This window comes from Hyperolius riggenbachi, chromosome 1 (genome assembly GCF_040937935.1).
Source record: "Hyperolius riggenbachi isolate aHypRig1 chromosome 1, aHypRig1.pri, whole genome shotgun sequence".
Classification (NCBI taxonomy): Eukaryota; Metazoa; Chordata; class Amphibia; order Anura; family Hyperoliidae; genus Hyperolius; species Hyperolius riggenbachi.
In genome coordinates this window covers 379330436-379350071 of record NC_090646.1, presented here as the reverse complement: position 1 = coordinate 379350071, position 19636 = coordinate 379330436, and the positions used below count along the sequence as shown (strand labels likewise).

The 19636-nt window shown below is 48.9% G+C and overlaps 1 protein-coding gene across 11 annotated transcripts in view; it reads left to right on the top strand.

The window, feature by feature from the left end:
- LOC137516318 (prostaglandin reductase 1-like) overlaps positions 1-19306 on the top strand; it is a 496699-nt gene extending 477393 nt beyond the window's left edge. For all 11 annotated transcript variants that reach the window (XM_068234357.1, XM_068234356.1, XM_068234355.1 and 8 more), the window contains one exon: positions 19059-19306. In XM_068234357.1, coding sequence (XP_068090458.1) covers positions 19059-19169 — 111 coding nt within the window. In that variant the 3' untranslated portion in view covers positions 19170-19306. The remainder of the gene's footprint in view (positions 1-19058) is intronic.
- Positions 19307-19636: the final 330 nt, after the last annotated feature.

Sequence of the window (19636 nt, the reverse complement as noted above, 5' to 3'; positions counted from 1 at the left end):
GTGCTGCAGAAGATGTCAGTGCTATATAAATACAGAATAATAATACGAGAGGACAATGGACAGGCTATGGTAGGGATTAGATTGTTAGCTCATCTGAGGAGTCAGTAATATGACTATGTACTCTATAAAGTGCTGCAGAAGATGTCAGTGCTGTATAAATGCATTATAATATAGTAGGACATTAGACTATGACTATGGTAGGATTAGATTGTGAGCTCCTCTGAGGGCAGTCAGTGACATGACTATGTACTCTGTAGAATGGTGCTGCAAAAAATGATGACACTTTATAAATACTAAAAAAATCTCCCTCAAAGTATTCCCTGGGAGTACATTTGAAATCGGCGCTGGTAGACTTGGGCGCAGGATACAGCGATATATGGCTGATCCTGCTTCTGCACAAGTCCGGGCCGATTTAATTACTATTCCCCCTCCAGGCCGCCATGGATAGTGGGGGAATGAAATAATTCGGCTTCCAGCGATTGCTGGAGGCCGAATTATTATGTTCTTAAGCAACCTCGGCTCCGTCTTCAGACGGAGCCGACTTTACTCACTGAACGCTGCAATAGGAATGATTCCTATTGTAGTCTATGGAGGCGTCGGCTGCGCCCACATCTAGCAGCGCTGAAAAGCACTGCTCCGTTCCCTGGTGGTCTTATGGTCCCTCAATCTCCATATAGCATTCCCTAGTGATCTTGAGGCCCCCCCCTCCCATTTACAGCAAACCCTGGTTTGGTTGTTTAGTGGTCCCCTATCCTTATTTAGCTCCTTTAGTGGTCACCCTCCTACTCTCCTCCAGTATAAACAGAGTAGTGGTGCAGTGGTTGTGCTTGACAGTCTTACCTCCTCCAGCAATGTGTCCATCCTCCACAGCCAGTGGCCACCTGCTTTCTGCCTATCTCCATCTCCAACACATCACGTGCAATCAGGCGAGATGCAGGATAACCAGGTCAGAGAGCAGGTGTATAGCTGGATGAGCTGAGACTGCTGTGCTGCTACACTGCATACAGGGGAGCACAGTGGTATAGCATTGAGTGTCTCCTCCTCTGCTCAGTGTAGTGTTGGGTGCAGCCGGGGTCCCCTCACTCATGGTGCAAAATGCAGCCATCACCAGCTGTGCCCCTTAAGTCCCTAAATGAAGCAGGTGCCACAAGCTTTATAATGCCTGGTACACACAATGCTATTTTCCGTCAGATTGATGGATCAAATTGATAATTTACAAAATGTCTGATCTCTTCCCGATAAAAAAAAAAAAATCGATTGGGAGCATATCAGACATGCCAGACATTATTAATTCGACCCGTGGATCTGATGGGAAATAGCATTGTGTGCCAGCCTTAATGTAGCCACACTGCCTGTCCCCTCCCTTCAGTATTTCACAATACCCATCTGACAGCAATGACCGTACAGGGAAATGGTTGCATTGGTTTCTTCAGTGCACAAGCTTGACCGTATGCAAGCGTGTCCATACTGGTAATGGGCAAATTAGATCCACACATGCCCAGTAGAACTAAGGTACTTGTACATGGCTCTTTTCCTTCATGCAAAAGCACTTCATTTGACTGGGCATGTGTGGATGTTACTTGCGCATGCCCAGTACAGATACACTCGCCCACATACTACTCGTATACTGAAGGAACCTATTCAACCAAAGATAGACCCAACACCAGACTAGCTACGGCCAGTGTTACCATAGGGGCAAACTGCGAACAGCTCCTAGCATGCCCCCCATGCTCTGTATAGAGGCAGTACAGCTGCCAGCATGCCCCTCCGCTTCTCTAGAGGCACTACAGCTCCTAGCATGCCTCTTCCACACCATTGAGGCACTTCAGCTCCTATCATGCTCCTCCCCTTCCATAGCGGTGCCACAGCTTCCAGCATGCTTCTCTTCCTCCATATAGTATTAAATTGTCCCCTAGGGCTCCCCAGGCTTTTTTCAATGTGAATAAATGGTCCCCTGGTGCCCCTGTATTTTCAGTGGAGCGCACTCACCTGTCCTCCCTCCATCTGTGTGCTTCATCCTCATAGGCCCCTCATCTCCGTGACCTGGTGACATGTACACACCCATGTGCTGCTGGGTCACTGTGATGAGACGCCTGTGAGGATGGAGACGTTAGCACGCAGATGAGTGTGCCAGCTGGACCAGTGAGTGCCTCTGCTATATACACTGCAGAGGCTCCGGAGGTCCACTATTCAATTTGGGGAGACCAAGGGGGGCCCAGCAACCAGCTGTGAGGCCCTGGGGACAACCCAACAATATATGGAGGAGCGGTATGCTGGGACTTGTAGTGCCTCTTTGGAAGGGAAGGAGCACAATGGGAGCTGTATTGCTTCTAGGGAGGGGCTTGCTGGGAGCTGTGGTCCCTCTATTGAGGGAAAGGAGCATGCTGGGGCTGTGGTGCCTCTATGTAGAGGTATGGGTATGCTGGGAGCAGTAGTGCCTCTATGGTGGAGAAGGGCATGCTGGTAGCTTTAATGTCTCCATAGGGGAGGGCGGGACCTTTTTGGGGCTGTGGTGTCTCTATGGAGGGGGATGGCATGCTCGGAACATTAGTGCCTCTATGGAGAAGAAGGGCCTGCTGGGAACAGTAGTGGCTCTTAGGGGGAAGACTTGCTGGGGCTGTGGTGACTCTATAGAAGGGGGGAGGGGCATGATCGGAGCAGAAGTGCCTCTATGGAGAATGGTATGCTGGCAGCTTTAGTGCCTCTAAAGTGGAGGGGGAGACTTCCTGGGAGCTTTGGTGCATCTATTGAGGGAAAGGGGCATGCTTGGACTTGTGGTACCTCTATGGAGGGGAAGGACATGCTGGGAGCAGTTGTGCCTCTATAGAGGAAAAGGGCATGCTGGCAGCTATACTGCTTCTATTGGGGAAAGAGACCTGCTGGGTCTCACTCTATAGAGAGTGAGGGGAAAACGGGCTACCTAATGCTGTGGAGTGGGGAAGGGGTGTCAAACTCACAGGCATGCAGCAGAAGGAATTCCCAGCCAGGCACCTGATCCTCTTCTCTGCACTGGGGAACTGGCTGCACTGAGAGCCCTGGCTGCCTCTCCTCATGTGTGCATACAGAACAGCCAGGCATCTGATCCTCTCCTGCAGCCAGTGCAGTGTGGTGTCTCTCTGCACTGGGGAACTGGCTGCACTGAGAGCCCTGGCTGCTTCTCCCCATGAGTGTATACAGAGCAGCCAGGCAAGTGCGTCTCAGCGTGGTCTCCACAGGCCGGGGGCGGAGCCTACACACAGTACCAGAGAGGATGCCGGGAGGAGCAGGAGCCCTCAGCCAATGCCCTGCTCCCTGGCCCTACAGGAAAGAGCTGAGCTTAGCCCATCAGAACAGCTGTGGGCGGGGCTGAATCCAGTGGCTGTGGAGCTGCTGATTTTTAAAGTAACTAATTCACCACCGCAGCGGCCCTGATTGTTTGAGGTGGCGGCGGCCCGGGGGGAGAATGCCTCCCGTCCCCCCGGGCCAGTCCGCCTATGACTCTGGATGAGTCAATGTGGCCTTGCTTAGAATCCCCTGCAGTGTCCCTAGAGGCTCGTCTAGGTATTCCCACTATACTCACGTGTTTTTCTGAAGTTTTGGAGTTACAAGCTAGTTTGACTGCCACACAGAATTCTGGGTACAGTGAGAATGAAGTTAGGGAGTCAGTGTGTGTTCCAGTAAATATTCCTGTACATCCCGCTAATTATGATGACGTTCAGTCTCAGGTTATGGTGGAACCATTCCTGGGACATCTGTCCTGCCTGCAGGAGGTATTTAATGTTCAGCCCTGTAACATGGATAGTTCAGAATCCTTCTTAGAAAACCTGGAAAATGATGTTCCTGAGGTCTTGTTTGATGTTCTGGAGGTCTCCGAGTTCCTCCCAAAGGGTGCAGAACTTGTAGGAGATGTCTCCTGCCCCCCAAGTCTTTCTGAGGTGTTGCCCTCTTCCGTAGGCATTGCTGCCTTGCTGGCTACCTTTTTTAGCTCTGGTGGAGCTTCAGTCATGGGTAGTCAATGATTTGAATTTCTGTCAGATACCATTACAGTCATTGAGATCTCTAAGCCTGAGACCGAGTCTTCTTTTGAAATACCAGTACCTGTGACCTCTACTCGTGATGATTTTCTGCCCGGTCCTGGTTTTGGTCTGGTCGTGCCGGACTCTGAGGTTGGCAGTTCCCCGACGTGTCCTGAGGTTTCTCCTGTGCTGGTGTACCCCAGTGTGCTCTGTGACCCAGAAAGACCAAGTGTGCCTCGGTTGCCAGCGTACTCAGATGCTTCCTCGGTGGAGACATGTTCTGATTTAGCCTGCCTGCTTGCATGCCCAGAAGTAGTCCCTGAAAGTCCTGATCTTGATGGGTGTCCTGCTAATTCTGAATCTGGAACTGTCATAGGTTCCATGGGGGTGCTTGGTAGCTCTCCATGTGAGCCTGGTGAGCGTTCTGGCTTCTTGGAATCTCTGCGGAGCTTCAAGGCGTTCTGGGAGATTCCGAGAGAAGTTTTGCTTGGTACTAGTGTTGGGCGAACGGTGTTCGCCACTGTTCGGGTTCTGCAGAACATCACCCTGTTCGGGTGATGTTCGAGTTCGGCGGAACACCTGATGGTGTTCGGCCAAACCGTTCGGCCACATGGCCGAACTAAGAGCGCATGGCCGAACGTTCCCCGAACGTTCGGCTAGCGCTGTGATTGGCCGAACGGGTCACGTGGTTCAGACCCGAACGCGCTCTGATTGGCCGAACTGTCACGTGGTTCGGGTAAATAAATACCCGAACCACGTCATATCTCCGCCATTTGTCTGTGGGTTTAGGTTTGGGTAGGCAGGCAGGGTAGTTCGCGCTCCAGCCACGCTAGCCAGGGTCCCCCCAGTCATTGTGTCGCTGCTGGGAATAGTAGTACACCGCTCGCTCAGCCACACTATATAGCATTCTGTTTACTGCCACTCTGTGTACCTCGCTCAGCCACACTATATAGCATTCTGTTTACTGTTCTGTGTCTGCTGGGAATAGTAGTACACCGCTCGCTCAGCCACACTATATAGCATTCTGTTTACTGCCACTCTGTGTACCTCGCTCAGCCACACTATATAGCATTCTGTTTACTGCCACTCTGTGTCTGCTGGGAATAGTAGTACACCGCTCGCTCAGCCACACTATATAGCATTCTGTTTACTGCCACTCTGTGTACCTCGCTCAGCCACACTATATAGCATTCTGTTTACTGCCACTCTGTGTCTGCTGGGAATAGTAGTACACCGCTCACCCGCCACTGTATAGCATTGTGCTCTGTGTCGCTGCTGGGAATAGTGGTACACCGCTCAGCCACACTATATAGCATTCTGTTTACTGTTCTGTGTCTGCTGGGAATAGTAGTACACCGCTCGCTCAGCCACACTATATAGCATTCTGTTTACTGCCACTCTGTGTGACTGTGTACCTCGCTCAGCCACACTATATAGCATTCTGTTTACTGCCACTCTGTGTCTGCTGGGAATAGTAGTACACCGCTCACCCGCCACTGTATAGTATTGTGCTCTGTGTCGCTGCTGAGAATAGTGGTACACCGCTCACCCGCCACTGTATAGCATTGTGCTCTGTGTCGCTGCTGGGAATAGTGGTACACCGCTCAGCCACACTATATAGCATTCTGTTTACTGTTCTGTGTCTGCTGGGAATAGTAGTACACCGCTCGCTCAGCCACACTATATAGCATTCTGTTTACTGCCACTCTGTGTACCTCGCTCAGCCACACTATATAGCATTCTGTTTACTGCCACTCTGTGTCTGCTGGGAATAGTAGTACACCGCTCACCCACCACTGTATAGCATTGTGCTCTGTGTCGCTTCTGGGAATAGTGGTACACCGCTCACCCGCCACTGTATAGCATTGTGCTCTGTGTCTGCTGGGAATAGTGGTACACCGCTCAGCCACACTATATAGCATTCTGTTTACTGTTCTGTGTCTGCTGGGAATAGTAGTACACCGCTCGCTCAGCCACACTATATAGCATTCTGTTTACTGCCACTCTGTGTGACTGTGTACCTCGCTCAGCCACACTATATAGCATTCTGTTTACTGCCACTCTGTGTCTGCTGGGAATAGTAGTACACCGCTCACCCGCCACTGTATAGCATTGTGCTCTGTGTCGCTGCTGGGAATAGTGGTACACCGCTCACCCGCCACTGTATAGCATTGTGCTCTGTGTCGCTGCTGGGAATAGTGGTACACCGCTCAGCCACACTATATAGCATTCTGTTTACTGTTCTGTGTCTGCTGGGAATAGTAGTACACCGCTCGCTCAGCCACACTATATAGCATTCTGTTTACTGCCACTCTGTGTACCTCGCTCAGCCACACTATATAGCATTCTGTTTACTGCCACTCTGTGTCTGCTGGGAATAGTAGTACACCGCTCACCCGCCACTGTATAGCATTGTGCTCTGTGTTGCTGCTGGGAATAGTGGTACACCGCTCACCCGCCACTGTATAGCATTGTGCTCTGTGTCGCTGCTGGGAATAGTGGTACACCGCTCAGCCACACTATATAGCATTCTGTTTACTGTTCTGTGTCTGCTGGGAATAGTAGTACACCGCTCGCTCAGCCACACTATATAGCATTCTGTTTACTGCCACTCTGCGTACCTCGCTCAGCCACACTATATAGCATTCTGTTTACTGCCACTCTGTGTCTGCTGGGAATAGTAGTACACCGCTCGCTCAGCCACACTATATAGCATTGTGTTTACTGCCACTCTGTGTCTGCTGGGAACAGTAGTACACCGCTCGCTCAGCCACACTATATAGCATTGTGTTTACTGCCACTCTGTGTCTGCTGGGAACAGTAGTACACTGCCGCTCACTCAGTCACCCCATTACTATATAGCATTGCTGGGATCTGTAGTACTCTGCTCACCCACCCATACCATTGTACTGCCAGTCACTGTGTATATTGCTGGGATCTGTAGTACTTCACTCACCGTCAACCACTATATAGCATTGCGTACTCTGCCAGTCAGTGTGTATATTGCTGGGATCAGTAATACTCCACTCAACGTCAACCACTATATGAGCTCACCATGAGTTCCTCAGAGACCTCCGCTGTGAGCAGCACTCCCAACAACAGCAACAGCCAACGCCCCACGCAAGCTATAACATCCACCCCAGCAGCCAGTGGTCAGCAGCAGCCCTCCCCGGAGGAGAACGTTGTGTCCATCGGTCTGGCGCCAGAGCGATTATTGAGGGCTGCCATTGAGGAGATGATGGGGCCTGATGTGGAGGAGGAGGTCGGGCTCAGGCCAGCATCCCAAGTTAATGTTGAGGACGATGAGGGGTCTGTGTCTGGGGATGTTGGGGTGGCAGAGGTGGTGGGTGGGTCAGACTCAGGAGAAGAGTTGTATGATGAGGATGATGATCGGGACCATCTGTATGTGCCTCAGAGTCCGACCCCGGAAAACATGTTGTATCGTGTGTTTAGGTACTAAAATCTGCGTTCCCACTTCCCAGTACTGCCCGGGTCCACGGATCCATATAATTTTTTGGGCAGCACTATCAAACTGTGGTACTATGAGTGAGTTGCCATGGTCCTTCTGTGCTGTCACACTCACAGTCTGTCTGCAGATGGATTGTTCAACACAGCTACGCCATCTGACATGTAGTCCTTGACCATCTTCTCCAGGCGATTGGTGTTGGAGGACGTGGAACTGCCCGATTGCTGTTCTGTGGGCTGCTGCATGGGTGTCAGAAAATGTTCCCACTCCAAGGACACTGCCAATACCATTCCCTTTTGGGCACTAGCAGCAGCTTGTGTTCTTTGCTGCCCTCCTGGTCCTCCTGGGTTTGCTGAAGTCAGTCTGTCGGCGTACAACTGGCTAGAGAAGGAGGAGGATGTCAATCTCCTCTCTAAAGTCTCCATCCTCAAGGGCCTGCTGGAATTGTTCCATTTTTGACCTGTCTGACACTTTCTTCAATCAGTTTTTTAACATTGTGTTTGTATAAACTGGGTATAAACCCAGTAATTGGTGTTGTCCAGAATAATGAATAATAATGAATAGTGAATAATGCGCGGGCCGCGTTCAATGCAGTCTAGCATGAATTGAGCCATGTGTGCCAGAGAATCCTGCCAGACTCCTCTGTCTTCATGTTCTTGTGAGCGTTGTGATTGTTGTGATGCACCATATTCGTCACCAGCATCACTTTCTTCCTCTTCTGCTGCCCATTCCCGCTAAATTGTGGAAGTCCAACGTGCACCGCTCTGTCCCTCGGCAGTGGGGGCATCCAATTCCTGCTCCAACTCCAGCTGTTCCTCGTCCTGTTCTTTGTCATAGCTGGGACCAGCGTTTCCTGAGGCAGGTTGCCTGATGTTGGTATCATCACGCTGATCGTTTTCATCTTCAGATTCCCCCACTTGCATCATGCCAGCGGTTTCCATCTTCAACATTGATTTCTTCAGTAAACACAGCAGTGGTATTGTAATGCTGACTGTCACTGCTCAGTCACAAGCAACGTGGATTGCTCAAAATTTTGGAGGACTTGGCAGAGATCCAACATGGTGGCCCAATCAGATCCACAGAAGCTTGGTAGCTAGCTGCTGGAATGCGCCTCGGCACTGCGCAAAAGCGTGCTAGCATGTGCAGCGTAGAATTCCAGCGCGTAGGGAGGGACATCACCCAGCGAGCGATGGTGCGCTAGATTGAAGCGCTCCTGCATCTCTTGGTGAGTCCTTCAGAAGCGGTACTGGACTTTTAAAAATGTTTTTTTTTTCCTTCAACAGAAGATCTGCCACGTTGGAGTGAGGAGGACGCCGCCGACCCCGACACCAAGCTGAACCCCGGCGAACTCCAAGCAGAGGATCTTCAGGAACCCTCAAGGCTTTGAGCAAGCTGAGGAGGATCAGCAGTCCCGATGAGACCTCTCCTCATATGTGACTGTGTGCAGTGGAGTAGAGCTCCCCAGAACAACCTCTCACTTGTCACTTTGTCACTGGTCACTTTGTCACTTTGTCACTTTGTCATTTTGTCACTTTGTCACTTTGTCACTTGTCACTTTGTCATTTTGTCACTTTGTCATTTTGTCACTTTGTCAGTCACTTTGTCACTTTGTCACTTTGTCACTGGTCACTTTGTCATTTTTCACTTTGTCACTTGTCACTTGGTCACTTGTCACTTGGTCACTTGGTCACTTGTCCAGATGATCTCGGTACACCTCCTGCGATTCAAATTCCTGCACATATTGCTCTGGGATTTGGGGGTGATGAATGATGCATCTAACTGGCCACCGGAGGCAATTAAGGCCTTCAAAACATTGAAAGCAGCTTTCTGTTCCGCCCCCATTTTGCGTCATGTTGAGTTGTTGACGTCATGTTCATCCTCGGCCTCGCCTTGCATTTCAGTGCGAGGTGCATTTTCCACAGAAAAAGGTTGAGAATCCGGGCACAACATTTGTGGCTGTTCCATTGACCTTTCACAGGTAGAAGATTGTGGGGGTGGGAATAGCTCCTCCGAATAGCCCATTGTGTCCTGAAAACTACTCATTGCATTGCTTTGCGCACGCATTTTTTTGTCCTCATGCAAGGCCTGAGTTGCGCCTGAAAGCGTGGCCTTCTCCTCCTGCGCCTCCTCCTGTTCCATCACGTCTGCTGCTGCTGGGTTAGCGTTGCCGCCCGGTCCCTGTTTATTGAACCTCTTATCTTTATTACATTTATGACTGCATGGCGGTACAAAGCATGCTATCTGCACGCTTCTTGTCCTCATGCAAGGCCTGGGTTGTTGTGTCTCAAAGCGTGGCCTTCTCCTCCTGCGCCTCCTCCTGTTCCATCACGTGTGCTGCTGCTGCTGCTGGGTTAGCGTTGCCGGTCCCTGTTTATGGAACCTCTCATCTTTATTACATTTATGACTGCATGGCGGTAAAAAGCATGCTATCTGCACGCTTCTTGTCCTCATGCAAGGCCTGGGTTGTTGTGTCTCAAAAAGCGTGGCCTTCTCCTCCTGCGCCTCCTCCTCCTGTTCCATCACGTGTGCTGCTGCTGGTGCTGGGTTAGCGTTACCGGTCCCTTTTCCTGGAACCTCTTCTCTGTATTACATTTATGACTGCATGGCGACAAAAAGCATGTTACCTGTGCAAAGAAACATGACATTTTCCACATTTAAAAGACAGTTTTTCCTTTGAAACTTTACAATCAATTTTCTCAAAAACTATAAGCTCTTTTTCAAATATTTTTTTTCCTCTTGTACCCACTCCCAAGGTGCACATACCCTGCAAATTTGGGGTATGTAGCATGTAAGGAAGCTTTACAAAGCACGAAAGTTCGGGTCCCCATTGACTTCCATTATGTTCGAAGTTTGGCGCGAACACCCGAACATCGCGGCGATGTTCGGCGAACGGTCGCGAACCCGAACATCTAGGTGTTCGCCCAACACTACTTGGTACTCTGAATACGATCAACAGCGGCTTTTGTTTTGAAAGAGACACTTCGAACAGGTTTTGTGGCGAATTTGGTATTTTCGGACGCTCCTTGGAAGGTGGTGGGTATTGTCTGGAGGGTGTCGGTGGCTTCTTCTCTGGTATCTACAGTCCTGATGGGTGTTACGCTGAGACTTGTAGTGCTGATGGGCATGTTTCGGTGGCTTCTGTTTCCGATGAGGTCGGTTTCGGGTGGACTGACTCTGGAATTGGACCTTGTCGGGCTGTCCCGACCTTCATGAGTCTTCGGTTGGAGTCTTTTGCTAATAGCAGTTTTGAGGGTTCGTCTGGAATTCGACCCTGGGGGGGGGGGTACTGTAATGATCTGCTCAGCTGCCTGTGCAAGCAGGCAGCTTTTTGACCATTGTTTAGGTTTGCATGCTGCAGGACTCTGGGAAGGAGAGCTTCTGTCAGTTTTGCAGCTTGTGTTTGCTGAGGAATTTGCATACGTTGTCATGCAAATTGCCTGGCCACATTCATTGGAGGCGTGTACTATAAGTACTATGTGTTTCCCACAATGCTTGGCTGGTCATAAGGATTCCTTCCTGTGAAACACTCCTGGAGGAGTGTCAGCCTTTCTCTTTGTTTGAAGTTCAGCTTAGAGTAATTCCTGAAACTGCGCTAGGCAGGTTCCCCTAGTGCAGTTAGGATTGCTTATCTGTTTTGTTTGTTTTGTTGCGATTGTCCTGTCCCAGCGGTGGCCGACAGGAAATCGTTCTGATCTCTGTTCTTGGAGTATAGCTGGTGCAGCGGTTGCTACCAGCTATCTCTTCTGATCTGTCTCCTTGGATCGCGCTAGTCTCTTTTCGCTAGTGCTGTGGATCCTTCTGTTCTGCCTCCCTGGATCGCACTAGCATCCTGCGCTAGTGCTGTGGATCCTTCTGTTCTGCTACTCTGTACCTGGATCGCACTAGCATCCTGCGCTAGTACTGTGGATCCTTCTGTTCTGTCTTCCTGGATCGCGCTAGCCACTTTCGCTAGTGCTGTGGATCCTATCTCTCGCTTGTCCCTGTTTTCGTGTGTCTGTCTTGTCTGCTGCGAACGCTTGCTGGAGGCTCGGTGAGGTAACCGTTAAGCAAGCGCTCGCGTCCTCTGTTTCATGTTCGTCTGTCGACGATTAGTTAGGCGTGCTTGTCTCTATTGTGCTTATCACGTGGAGACCGTGCATGAACGTGTGCACTGTTGCGAATGAGTGCGGTGTTCGCGTTCAGTTAGCGTTTGTTATTTTCCGTATCTCCTCATTGTATGATTTGCTGTGCCTTTGCTATCCTCGTATTCTGTTCTGATCTGCCTTGTGTCACTTCTGGCAATCGCCTTTCTTGCGGTTGCGTTTCTGTTTCGCATCTGCTGTTGTGTGTGCGCTGTCGCGGGGTGGCGACTAGATTGGCGCACACACATACAACCTGTCCCTTTGCTCGTTCTCATTCGCAATCGCTTCTCTTGCGATTGCGTTCTGCGTTTCGTACAATTCCTGTTTGGCATTTGTGGAGGTACAGAGGATTGGTTCCTCTGCACTCCCCAGCGCCATCTGCCGACAGGAATTTCCCTCTACGGGTGCGTAGCACCTTTTGCTGGGTTCCTGCAATTATACTCTTGTGGAGGATTTCCGCCGTATCAGCGCACGCGTTGTGCGCTGATCACGGAAAAAGTTCCACAATCGTTACAGTACCTTACAGAATTGATACTGTTCTAAAGATAAACAGTTCTGTACCTGTGTAAAGCAAGCATTGCTAAGATAATGCATGTCTTGCATTTTGCAATTACGGTGTTGCACAATTTGCTACCTCTGGCTGCCGGTGCTCCAACACTTCGTCGGTACACCGGGAACGGAAGAGAGAGTTACCACTGAGGCTGCGGAGGGGAGGGGGGATGGGAGAGAGGAGACTGCGTGTTCGATTAAATACAAAAAGGTTGGTCTCCCCCCTTCCCTTTACACATGGTGCAGGCTGAGTCAGTAGTACAAGTACACTACAGTGACAGGCAAGGGGGGAGTCACAGAGCGCTGCCTGTGACATATGGCCTCCTCAGGAAGATAGCTGCACAGCGTGTGGGCTACAGCTCTGCCCCTCCGTGAGTCAATTGGTGCAGCCTGAGCAGATCTTTTGCAGATGGCAGTGCTGATCCTCTACATTGCACTTGCACAATTAACTTGCAGCGACAGTCACACAAACTACTTGCCATTCTACAGAGTAAGTGACTGAGTGATGCAGAGGCTTGGGACCCTTTTGATCCACCCCCTCCTAGCAGAGACTACAAGGCTCCCCCTCCCCTTCTTTTGAACAGTGTCCCTACTCAGGCACTCCTGAGAACATGCTTTGCAGTGTTTCCATGGGGCAATACTTCAGCTCTGTCCAGCTGTCACCTGACCTGATCAGATGTTATTACTGCTCTGATCAGGTCAGGTGACAGCTGGTCAGTGCTGAGGTATTGCCCTATGAAAACACTGCTGGAAGCCAGGCCATAGGTGTCAAATCGGGAGGGGAACCACTTGAAGAATAAAGGGAAGGATAATAGGATTACCTCAGCAGGGAATACTGTTCAGGAGAGGGGGGGGGGGGGCAGTATTGTAGTCTCAGCTAGAGAAGTGGGGAGATCCAGGGGCGCCTCTAGGCATAGACAGTACAGGCCATTGCCTGGAGTGCCATTGGTCCTGGGGGGTGCCATGTTGCAGAATTAAGCCCCGCCCCCAAATTAAGCCCCACCCAAGATTAAGCCACACTCCTGTGGCTGTTCTATTACTTGCTTCTGCTGAATCTACTTGGCGTAAGTTGCAGGCAGCTGACACCTCTGTGCCCTGTGCATCCTTCTTTCCTCCTTCTGTGCCCTTTGTGCCTCCTTATGTCCCCTTTGCCTTTATTTGTCCCCTTGTGCTACCTCTGCCCCCTATTCCTTCTTCAGTCCCACTCTGCCTCCTCCTGTCCTCCTGTGCCTCCTTCTGTGTCCCTTTGTGCCTCCTTCGGCCTCCATGTGCCTCTTCAGTCCCCATGTGCCACCTCTGTCCCCTGCACCTTCCTCTGTCCCCATGTGCCTCTTTTAGTCCCCCTGTGACTCCTTCTGTCCCCCTTTGTGCCTCCTTCTGACCCATTGTAGAGGGTGCCAGGCTGACCAGGCGGGCATGAGTGCTGTGAAGGGGGGACCGTGATCACCCTCTGCCAGATGTTGTGTCCCCAGGTGGTGAACAGGCTTGTGGCGTCAAATAGTCAGTTCACTGGCCCACAGCCCGTAAGCTCACTTCTGCAGCCTTACATTACGTGTATTTTCTGGTGTCACTAACTGTCCCTCACAATCTAATCCCTGCCATAGTCCTATATCTATGTATGTATGTATCATAGTCTAGGGCGAATTTTAGGGGGAAGCCAATTAACTTCTCCGTATGTTTTTGGGATGTGGGAGGAAACCCGAGTGCCCAGAGGAAACCCACACAGACACGGGGAGAATATACAAACTCCATGCAGATAGTGCCCTGGCTGGGATTTGAACCAGGGACCCAGCGCAGCAAAGCATGAGCTGTAACCACTATGCCACTATTCTGCCCACTACTCCACCATGTCAGTGTCAACAGTAAGGATCAAGCCAAACACACACCATACAATCGTTGTACAGATTTATCAAATCTAATTAGTATAAAGTCCAATCTACACGCTACGATTCTTTGTGTATTGATTCTATTTACGATCCGATTAGATCCAACATGTTGAATCACACAAATAATCGTATCGTTTAGATGGGGCTTAAGGGCCAACAGATTGGGCAGATAAGGGCCAAAAATAAACTCTTGCTTAGCTGAGCTACAGGCATGGATGAATGATAACTGGTTGAAACTGAATGCTGACAAAACTGAGGTCCTCTTTGTCCAAAGCCAGTGCTCGCCATCAAAACAGCTCTATCCTAAAGCAACACCAATCAGGATTGGGAATTCGGACATAAACAGCTCCAACCTTGTGCGCAGCCTTGGCGTACTAATCGATGGGGATTTAAGTTTCAGAAACCAAATTTCATCTGTAGTTAAATCTTCCTACTTTCATCTGAAGAACATTGCAAAGATTAATTATCTGATTCCCCCAGAGGATCTTCCAACCCTAGTTCACGCCTTCATCACATCACGGCTGGATTACTGCAATGCCCTTTATGCTGGCCTCCCCAAAAAGGACCTGCGTCGCCTGCAATTAGTGCAGAATGCTGCTGCCAGATTGCTAACAAACCAGCCTCGCCACTGTCACATTACACCGATCCTTCGCTCACTGCACTGGCTACCAGTAGAATGGAGAATACTCTTCAAGATTGGACTGCTGACATTCAAATCCCTGCACAATCTGGGCCCTGGATACATGAAGGACTTACTGAAGCTGCACCACACCTCTCACAACCTCAGATCAGCTAGTTCTATAAACTTGGTCACTCCCAGAGTGCACTTCAAAAAATCTGGAGATAGAGCCTTCTGTCATGCTGCCCCTACTCTTTGGAACTCCCTGCCACACCCAGTAAAGACAGCACCATCCCTGGAGCTATTCAAATCCAGACTGAAAAGCCACCTGTTTAGCCTGGCATTTCCGGACTTATAAAATTCTTCCTCTGTACCACAATGGTCTGAGCCATGCTTATGCGCTTTGAGTCCTATGGGAGAAAAGCGCTCTACAAATGTTATTTGTTGTTGTTGTTGTTGTTGATTGATTGATTGGATAAGCTCTTATACTACATGAAAGTGGTAAGATTGAACAACCAAGATTGTATGGTGTGTGTTGAGCATTAGTGTGACATCAGTTGGGTATACCCAAACAGTTTGCTGTTTCTATGGAGTTGGGGGGAGGCAAGACACGAGTAGCTTCCCACTGGCTGGGAGGAAGGGAACAATGCATCAATGTAATGCCTACCTGCTGCTAGATTCAACCGATTACTGCCTGCTAGTCACTTGAATCAACCAATCACTACCTGTCTGCCACTAGGATTGACCGATCACTACCTGTTTGCCACTAGGATTGACCGATCACTACCTGTCTGCCACTAGGATTGACCGATCACTACCTGTCTGCCACTAGGATTGACTGATCACTACCTGTCTGCCACTAGGATTGACCGATCACTACCTGTCTGCCACTAGGATTGACTGATCACTACCTGTCTGCCACTAGGATTGACCGATCACTACCTGTCTGCCACTAGGATTGACCGATCACTACCTGTCTGCCACTAGGATTGACCGATCACTACCTGTCTGCCACTAGGATTGACCGATCACTACCTGTCTGCCACTAGGATTGACTGATCACTACCTGTCTGCCACTAGGATTGACCGATCACTACCTGTCTGCTACTAGGATTGACTGATCACTACCTGTCTGCCACTAGGATTGACCGATCACTACCTGTCTGCCACTAGGATTGACCAATCACTACCTGTCTGCTACTAGGATTGACCGATCACTACCTGTCTGCCACTAGGATTGACCGATCACTACCTGTCTGCCACTAGGATTGACCGATCACTACCTGTCTGTCACTAGGATTGACCGATCACTACCTGTCTGCTTCTAGGATTGACTGATCACTACCTGTCTGCCACTAGGATTGACCGATCACTACCTGTCTGCCACTAGGATTGACCGATCACTACCTGTCTGCTACTAGGATTGACCGATCACTACCTGTCTGCCACTAGGATTGACCGATCACTACCTGTCTGCTACTAGGATTGACCGATCACTACCTGTCTGCCACTAGGATTGACCGATCACTACCTGTCTGCCACTAGGATTGACCGATCACTACCTGTCTGCCACTAGGATTGGCCGATCACTACCTGTCTGCCACTAGGATTGGCCAATCACTACCTGTCTGCCACTAGGATTGACCGATCACTACCTGTCTGCCACTAGGATTGACCGATCACTACTTGTCTGCCACTAGGATTGACCGATCACTACCTGTCTGCCACTAAGATTTACCGATCACTACTTGTCTGCCACTAGGATTGACCGATCACTACCTGTCTGCCACTAGGATTGACCGATCACTACCTGTCTGCCACTAGGATTGACCGATCACTACCTGTCTGCCACTAGGATTGACTGATCACTACCTGTCTGCCACTAGGATTGACTGATTACTACCTGTCTGCTACTAGGATTGACCGATCACTACCTGTCTGCCACTAGGATTGACTGATCCCTACCTGTCTGCCACTAGGATTTACCGATCACTACCTGTCTGCTACTAGGATTGACTGATCACTACCTGTCTGCCACTAGGATTGACCGATCACTACCTGTCTGCTACTAGGATTGACCGATCACTACCTGTCTGCCACTAGGATTGACCGATCACTACCTGTCTGCCACTAGGATTGACTGATCACTACCTGTCTGCCACTAGGATTGACTGATCACTACCTGTCTGTCACTAGGATTGACTGATCACTATCTGTCTGCCAGTAGGATTGACTGATTACTACCTGTCTGCCACTAGGATTGACTGATCACTACCTGTCTGCCTGTCTGCCACTAGGATTGACCGATCACTACCTGTCTGCTACTAGGATTGAATCAACTGAATAGAATCAACTGATCGGGACCAGCTGGCCATTAGAATAGCTGATCAATCAAGGTAATCGGGTCACGTAAGTAGTTCTGAAGCTGTCTGAATCTGATTAGCCACATGGAAAGTAGTGGTATAGCCCCAAAACTACACGTGGCTTTGAGTTTTCTCACCTGAAATGATCTTTGGTATATGGTCGCCTCTCCTCCAATAAGGTCTCTTTCAGATCGGCAGCTGACAGGCAGTGAATTTACCGCCTGCCATCTGCTCTCCTGCACCGGCTAGGTGCTTGCTTAAAACCTGCCTGTAATTAGAAACTGTCACAATTTTTGTGTTATTAGGATTACTTTCTTGTGATTTGTATTTTCTGCTTGTTGGTCAATTCGACATGTCATTGGTAATATCTGTATATTGTTGTTGGTATTCTCTATTTGTCTTAGGTAATATCTACAGTAACTTGCGTAAGAAAAGGAGGCGTGGCCTGGGGTGTGGCCTTTGCTGATGGGTGGGGCTTAGGGCGCCAGAATGTCTATGCCTATAGGCTCCTGAGCTGTAAATCCGGCCCTGCCAGCTACTCTGCTGCAGTAGCTACTGATGAAAATGCACTGAGCTATCTGCATACAGCAATTTTGCTGACTTTTAGCAACTCAGCCCCAATGTTGCCATTGAATCTGACTCTGATCTGTTGAAAATAAATAATAGTGCACGATGGCTCTTAGATTGGGAACTTCTCTAAGGACAGTAAACTGTATGTATACATGAATTGATCTATGTATTTTGTAAAGTTCTGCAGAAAATGTCAGAAAAATAATAATAATAAAAATTTTTCAGAACAACTGAAAAGTAGGGATGGTCAATTACCGTATTGTTCAGACTACAAGACGCTCTTGGCCACAAGACGCACTTATGTTTGGAGGAAAAAAAAACAGGGAAAAAAATTCTAAATCTGGTGCATCCATGGTACAGGGGCATCTTGTGTTGAGCCAATTTTAAACAAATCCATCGAACACAATAACATCAGAATAAATGCAGTTGGCATTGAACATAGTACAGCTTTCTGTTGTTGCAATTCTTTGCTTAGAATGCACACGCTCTTTTTGCAGCTGAATGATATAACAGCAAAATAGCAGAATACTGCATATAAACATGCAAAGCATGTAAATTAAAATCCATATGTAACATGCAATTAAGATCAGACATGTCATAAGCTCCATAGTGATCGAATTATCTATAAGTGTGGTAGAGCTGGAGGGACATTTAATATTGACCTGGTCAGGGTCCCCAGCAGCAGCTGATAGCAGTTAGCACCCAGGCATAATCTCTGATGGCTAAATGAGGCCCAGCCAAAGCAGGAAGGGTATAGCATACACCGCAGGTCCGACCACAGAGTTGCAGCCTACTTCGGGTTCAGAAGCCGGGACCTAAATTAGGAGCCGCAGGATGCCTGTGTGTGGGGTCCAGTGTATGGTAGCCACCGCTGCTATGTGCCTGGGATCGGTCCTCAGCAGTGGGAAGGTAGGGGACCCCCGTAGACTTACTGTATACCAGGAGGAGGGCAACAGAAGAGCTCTGAAACGTGTTGCTGTTCAGACCTCATTACTAACCATGCCTCCTTACGCATTAGCAGCACTTGCTGCCTTGATTGAGACCACCAGGAAGGGAGTGGGACACAAGACACGGAGTGCACTGGCTTTGCTCTTGCTGCATTCTGCGACACACACCTGGCCCCACATTTGGACCATAAGATGCAGTGACTTTTTCACCTCACTTTTGGGGGAGAAAAAGTGCATCTTATGGTCTGAAAAATACGGTAATTCTTAATTATGTTAAGTTGATGTAAAGTTTATACTAATGCCATAAAAATGTATGCAGATTGGAAATGGATAAACTGCATGAATGTGCATACAATTAGCATAGACATCTTCTTGGAATTATTAGCATCTTATTGACCATCCCTTCTAGTAAGAATGGTTTAGGAGGTACACAATAGAAGACTGTCGTTCTCATTTGTTTGCCGTTATACATGGCATTTGTTTCACTATAGCTGTTTTATGTCATCTGTAATGAAATATTTTGTATATTTTCATATTTTCAGGGAAAGGTGAAATACAATGAACATATCACTAATGGATTCGATAACATGCCAGCAGGCTTCATTGGAATGTTGAGTGGAGAAAACATTGGGAAGGCAGTTATAAAGGCATGAGACCTTATGAGCACCTGTATAAGGATTGGTGTGTTCCAGTATATTGTTGGACAGTCTTTAACAAGCTACCATAAATGTTGTTTGGTTTGTGAAAAATATTTTTTTTTGTTCCAAAAAAAACACAAAAACAAATAAATTCCTTGGATATTTTTAAATATTTTATTTGTATACCAGCCTAGTGGTGTTACTTGTCCAGTTTTACAGCCATGGCTACAAAGGATTGAAAGTTTGGGGATATCTACTGTAAATAAAAGGTGTCATAACATGAAGACCAGGCAATCCTACCTAATAATTTCCCTGGGTATCCGTGCCCACAAGCTGTGTCTGTGTTAGCTGAGTTTGCTGGGGTCATGGCACTGCACGCTGGGTCACAGGCACATGCGCGCTCTGGTTTGCAGATGTGCGCGCAAGGGTTGGGCTACAGAGGGAAATTGAGTTCTCTAAAGAGAACCCGAGGTGGGGATATG